We start from the raw sequence: 6745 nt of genomic DNA on the forward strand, positions 1-6745 counted from the left end.
GGATTTTTCAGCAGGAACTTTGCAGGCCAGAAGGGAGTGGTATGATATAATCAAAGTGATGAAAGGAGAAAATGCAGCCAAGAATATGCTATCCAGCAAGGCTGTCATTCAGGAGGAAAAAAAAGAGAGGACTTCAAATAAACAAAATCAGAAATGAAAAAGGAGAAATAACTGACACTACAGAAATGCAAACAATTCTAATTCTATGATATGATTTCACTCGTACCTGGAACGTAGACAAAAGAACAAGGAAGAAAAAAAAAAGAGACAAAGCAAAAAGCAAATTCTTAAGTAAGAGAACAAATCAATGGTCACCAGAGGTGAGGTGGGGGTGGGTGGATGAGGTAGGTGAAGGGAATTAAGAGTATACTTGTCTTGATGAGCACTGAGTAATATATGGAATTGTTGAATCACTGTATTGTACACCTGAAATTAATATAACACTATGTTAATTTACTGGAATTAAAGAAATTATGTGTGTGAAATAAATCAACAGTTAGACTTGGGAATTCGGTCCTTTGGTTAGTGAACTAGGAATAGGACGTAGAGATGAGGAATGAAGTAGTTGGAAGGGACGAGGGGTGAGATTGTCTTGCATATCTCTAAGAGAAAGAGGGAATCATTTTCCCTGGCTGGTTTTAACTGGACATTGGTCCAGAAATAGAAGAGGAGAAGCCCTAACTACTTTCATTCAGCCTTAATTTTTAAAAAGCCTAAATTTAAAAGAAAAATTGACTCACAAATCATAGTAGTTCTAAATGAGAAATCTCTAGGGGAAAAGGTTAATGACACAAAGAATTTTGCTAATATAAAGCATCAAGGGTACTTTTACTTTGTTATTGTAATGAAGAATAGCAAAGTGTATTTAACTGTCAAGCCACAACATACAGAGAACAGTAGTTAGGAAGGATAAAGACTTGTCTCAAATCTAAATCTCTACTAATTATTTTATCATGAAATTGATTTCTGACTAGATTGTAAGAAGTTCTGCTGTGATATTCTGCTTTAACAAAGTTTACACTGACATCCTCTGAAATGACTGCAATTTCTGTTAAGCTTGTTTTAGGAGACTGCGTTTGTTTAGAACGTTTCATACAGATAACTGCTCATTTAAAGTTATGAACAGTTTCTCATGGGTATAGAATTTGCTCATCAAGCTTATAACCTTGATCTTATTGACTTTGACCTTACAGATTTTGTTCTAAATAAATCAACTAATACAAAAAAATAGTTATTGATAGTTCAGGACATTTTGTTAATTGTTTATCTGTATTTCCTTTGTTATCTTCTTACTCTTGTTGTCTTCCTTGGTGATCTGATGAGTAGTTATGGCATTATACTTTGCTTCTTTTCTTCTTCCTTCCCTGTATCTACTCTAGGCTTTTTCTTTGTGATTACTATGGAGTTTACATAAAATATCATATATCCTGTTTTAAGCTGATAAGAACCTAAGTTGGATTGCATAGAAAAACTGTTCTTTTCTTTGGCTCGCACTTTATGTTATTGTTATTACAACTTATATCTTTTTCTATTTGTTATTTATTTAAAAACTATTGTAGCTATAATTATTTTTAATTTGCCTCTCAACTTTTATATTAGAGGTAAAAGTGATTTATATATTACTCTTTCAATAAAAGAGAATTTTGAATTTGACTATGCATTTACCTTTATTCTTGAATTTTATATGTTTATGTTTTTACCTTGTTAATTAGTACCTTTTCATTTCAGCTTGAAGAGCTCTCTTTAGAATTTCTTATAATGCAGGTATAGCAGTGAACACTCTCTGCTGTTACTTGTTTGGGAAAGTATCTCTCCTTCATTTCTGATGGGCAGCTTGTCAAGTATAGTATTCTTGTTCGTCAGTTTTCTTCTTTCAGTACTTTCAACATATCATCCCACTCTCTCGCGGTCTGCAAAACTGCTGAAAAATCTGCTGATAATGCTATTACAGGGATTCCTTTGTATGTAAAAGTCTCTTTTCTCTTGCTGCTTTTGAAATTCTTTTTGTTTGATTTTTGACTGATTATAATGTGTCATGGTCAAATCCTCTTTCGGTTCAGTATGTTTGAGCTTCACATACCTGGATATCCATATCTCTTCTCAAATTGGGGAAATGTTCAGCCGTTATTTCTTTAGATACACTTTCTGCCCCTTTTTCTCCTTCTTCTTTTGGGACTCCAATAATGCATGTATTGTTACACTTAATGTATCCTGTAAGTTCTGTAGTTTTTCTTCATTGTTTTTCATTTCTTTTTCTTTTTGCTTTTCTGACTAGATAATTTTAGTTAGAATTTTTAGTCATTCCCCTAATTTTTTTTCTTCCCTTTTTTACTTTCTTTCTCTTCACTGATATTTTCATTTATATATACATTGTTTTTCAGGTTTCCTTTAGTTGTTTGAACTCTTCGAGTGTGTTCTATATAGTACGTTTAAGATCTGTTACGTCCTATATCTGAATTTCTCAGGGATTGCTTCTGTTGGTTTATTACTATTTTTTCTAGTGAATGACCCATGTGTTCCTGTTTCTTTGTATATTTTGTGAGTTTTGTTGTTGTTGTTGCATACTAGACATTTGGATACTATAATGTAGTAACCGTAGAACTCAGATTCTATCCCTTACCACGAGTTTGCTGTTTTTGATCCCGAGGGCTGCAGTCTGTGTTTTTAGTGACTTTTCCAGACTGTTTTTGAAGATTGTGTTCCATATCCTATGTGCTCACTGACGTCTCTTCTTTTACTTGTGTTCAGATAGTGTTTTGTTAGGGAATTCCTTGAATGCCATGAACTAAAAATAAAAAATAAAGAAAATAAATAATAAGCCAGTCTTTACACATTTCCTTTGTGTTGAGAGACTCATTCAACAATTAACCAGGCTCTTTACAGCTCTGTCTTAGCCTGGACAGTAGAGGTAAAAGCTTGGGAAATCCTTACGTGTTTTGTGCATGTGTCCTACCCTGAACATATTCGTGGCTTTCTCTATGCCCCAGCATACACGGACACTTCTGAATGCTCACATTTCCTGAGGAACCTCTCTCCCCAGGTCTTTCTCCTGGGCGTTAAGCTGTCTCTTTTATGTCTTAGCTATAATCTTTTGCTTCAGATGACTGAGACTTTTAGTTCACTTTACAATATTTTAGCAATGCTGCTTTTTTAAAATCCCCAGGGGAATTCCAATTTAGGTGAAAAAGAGATGTGTTCCTTGTGTCAACCCTTCATGTAACTGCCAGACAGACTGATGAGAACAGACAGATGCAATAGTTTGTTAATGATGTCTCTGCTCCTTCCGGATGCAAGGAGGAGGGTCCCACCCTGGGGAGCGAGGGCTACTATCTACAGGAGTGCTGCTGAGATGGGGAGGGGAAGAGCAAGGGTGGGTAAAAACACCACAAAGCTTTCCTGCAAGTTACAAGTTGGCTTTTTTCTTGATTCGTTGTTCTCATGATGATTGCAAACCATCTACTCTCTTCTAGATTACAGAGAAAGTTGGTTGCGAGAGTTTTTGCTTGTTTTTGCTTGTTTCTATGAAGGGAATGGAGTTTGGAGTTGCCTGCCCTGCCATTTTATTGACACCATTTGATCATGCTTCTTTTCTGTTAAGTTCTCCCCACCCATCTTTTGGGGGAAGTTTCTTCTCCTCTTCCTCACTCTCCCCTCTGCTCTAGTTCTTTTTAGGAAGGTTGATTTTATTTCTAGTCTTTATTTCTTTTGTAGTTATGGCCATTTTAAAATGTTATCCTCTTCCTTGTGGTTTGGATGTTCAGGAGTTGTTTTTTTCCCCCTCCATTGAGGGGAATTGAAAATTGGTGAGACTACAAGATCTCTTTGTGCTTTACTTCTGAGCCACCAGTTTTCTGAACTGAAGGAGAGCATGTGCTCTTTTTCTGTCTCTTTTTTGCTGCCTGGTTGCTAGTTCTCTTTGTTCTCCAGTCCTTTCCCCAATCTCCTGTGCCAGCAGAGAGCTCTCTTCTGTCTACTCTACCATGAACCTTGGTGTAGGGCAGCTTCTCACTCTCTGAAGTCCTGGTTGCCTCCAGGGGTTTCTCCTGGCTTTTCTGTGCCACCTCCAGCCTTCAGTTGTTGAGTATCTTGAATGCCTCAGAAGGTGCTCTCTGAACTTTCCCTCCCTGCTCCCCATCTACAGTGGTTAGTTACAGCATGCTCGGGGAGACGCCGCACACTTCTCATCTCTCTCTGTGCTCCTGTTCTTCCCCCAGCCTCTGGTGCACTAACCCTATAACCTGGGGTCCGGTGGGTGTTGACTTTTTGCTGCAGGTTTCCCTTGGAATTTTCATTCATTACTCCAGTCCACATGCAGTCTTCAGGGTTTGGCGATTTCTCCTTATCCTGCCTAGTGCCAGTTCTTTATCCTTCTGCAGCTTTACCAGGCTTCTGAGCATGTCTGTAAGTCTCTTCTATCTCATGAATGTCTCGGCACTTCAGCTTTTTAGTTCATTTAGATTTTTTCTTACCCCTAATTCTTTTTTTAAAAGTATGATTTTGTAGTTAACCTGTCTTATTTTAGCTGGTGTGAGAATGATCATTATCTTGTGAACTTCTGCTTAATACTAGAGTTTTTAAAAATACTTCAGTGATACTGCTCTCAAAAATAGAGAATATGTGGAGCGCCTGGGTGTCTCAGTCGTTAAGCATCTGCCTTCGGCTCAGGGCGTGATCCTGACGTTCTGGGATCGAGCCCCACATCAGGCTCCTCCACTGGGAGCCTGCTTCTTCCTCTCCCACTCCCCCTGCTTGTGTTCCCTCTCTCTCTGGCTGTCTCTCTCTCTGTCAAATAAATAAATAAAATCTTTATTAAAAAAATAGAGAATATGTGTTTTCTTTTTTATAATATTAACTCTAATGATAGTAATGCTAAGTACTTATGAGTAGTAGGCATCTTGGTGAACACTTTAAATGCATTATCTCATTTGATACTCACAAACTTGAGAATAGGTATTGTTAATCATTCTCATTTTCCCAATGAGAGGTTAAGTAGGTAGGTCAATATTATACAGCTAGTTAGTGACACTTTTGAACTCAGAGCTGTCTGTCTCTAGAGCAGAATTTGCAAATTCATATCGCTGGGTGGGGAAGATATCTAATACAAATGCAAGAAGAGAGTAGTGCATGAAAAAATAACAAAGCAAGCAGCATGATGAATGACAGTTACCATTCAGCTTAGATACTGGTGGCAAAGTCTTTCGCAGGATACATGCCTCATTTAAAAAGTTGGGTCACTTTTTAGTTCCATCCAGTTGTTGCTCATGTGAGAATATGGGTCCAATATTTTAGATTTTCTGATCTTTCAATAGAAGCCAGAAATCTGTATTTTTCATTTGAAACGACTCTGTTTCTAAATTGTTGCTGCTGGTTTAGGTAAAAATAAAATAAAATCTTGTGTGCAGATATACGTGATAAGTCTGAAGTGACACACATCTGCAGGCCCAGCCTGCTCTCTGGGAAGCCAATTTCCAGTCTCTGGAATGGAACCTGAACTTTCTTTTAACCACTTGCTCATGCTGTCTCTCAGTGCCCACCTTACTGCTTTCTTTCCACATATGTGCTAAATAAATTAAGTGAAGACCTTCTCTTGAATGAATGTATTTTATTTACTGCTCTTATGCAGTTGTGCTACTTTAAACTATGAAGACAATACTTAGAAATATATTTTTAAAAACATCCTGAATTCTGTTTTATCTTCAGAAGCTATAGAGTTCCATTGAAAGTCATATCTTACAGTGAGTTGATGTGAGGGTTTAAGTATTACTGAATGCCTCGTTTATTCTTACTCATTAATCATGACTTTCCCTCTCTTCTGCCCCCCCTCCCCGCCTTTTTTTGACATAGCTTTCACTTTCAGAAGAACAGAACGAAGTAACGAAAAATGGCTGTGAATCTAAAGAGCTGGTCTACCTCGTGCACATTGCTTGTCAGGTAATTTTGTGGATACGTAGATTCCTTTTGATGCATTCTTTATGGCGCCTGATAGAATTCACAGAAAGATACTTGTATGATGTTGAAATGAAATTGGACTATGCATGAGCATTTGTTAAGAAAATAAATGTTATCCTTTAAAAAAGAAATAAATGTGTTCATACAAAATTACATGGAATGCACAGTTTAGTGTTGTAACTTGCATATCTTCTGTCTGCATTTTTAGAAAGTTTTTAAGGCTTTAGACATTTGTGGACAAATAACAGTGACTATGGTAACACAGATGTTTCGTTTTATTCTTTCTCCTAGTCGTGCTGGCAATTCTGCACGTACTCAGAGTTGAAACAATTAATAGAATCAGTCCTACAGATATTTAATTTACAAGCTTAAATGAAAACTCTTCTTGTAAGAGTAAAGGAAATACATCTTTTATTGATGAAAAGTTTAAATGAATCAGCTACTGGTCACCTATTACAGTAAAAGAGCAAACTAAGTTTCACTTGTCTCTGCCTGAGATACTACTTTTCTACCAGGCAGGAAGTTTCACTGTAGTGAATGTAGTGTGTGTATGTTTTAGAAGGGGACTGTTTCCTGACACTTAGTGTTAGAACTTTTGTGAGGCTAAATTACCGTGACTTCTCTTAATGAGATTTGAAGTAGGTCATTTGTAGCATTGATTATTTCCTCCACCAACTAAGTAGTTTAGTTTCTTTGCTTACTTCACTTTCATTAAGCCTTATGTCTAGTTTTGAGTTAGTGATTGTAAAATAATTGTTTTTGAGAAAACTTTCTTTTGTGTGAAGTTTTTAGCTTT

General features: G+C 36.8%; 1 protein-coding gene across 2 annotated transcripts in view; it reads left to right on the forward strand.

The window, feature by feature from the left end:
• The window catches only part of ARHGAP32 (Rho GTPase activating protein 32), a 177042-nt gene that overhangs the window by 61784 nt on the left and 108513 nt on the right, over positions 1–6745 (forward strand). For both annotated transcript variants that reach the window (XM_040631035.1, XM_040631037.1), the window contains one exon: positions 5845–5931. In XM_040631035.1, coding sequence (XP_040486969.1) covers positions 5845–5931 — 87 coding nt within the window. The remainder of the gene's footprint in view (positions 1–5844; positions 5932–6745) is intronic.

Source organism: Ursus maritimus, unplaced genomic scaffold, assembly GCF_017311325.1.
Source record: "Ursus maritimus isolate PB19 unplaced genomic scaffold, ASM1731132v1 scaffold_16, whole genome shotgun sequence".
In the NCBI taxonomy this organism is placed as follows: domain Eukaryota; kingdom Metazoa; phylum Chordata; class Mammalia; order Carnivora; family Ursidae; genus Ursus; species Ursus maritimus.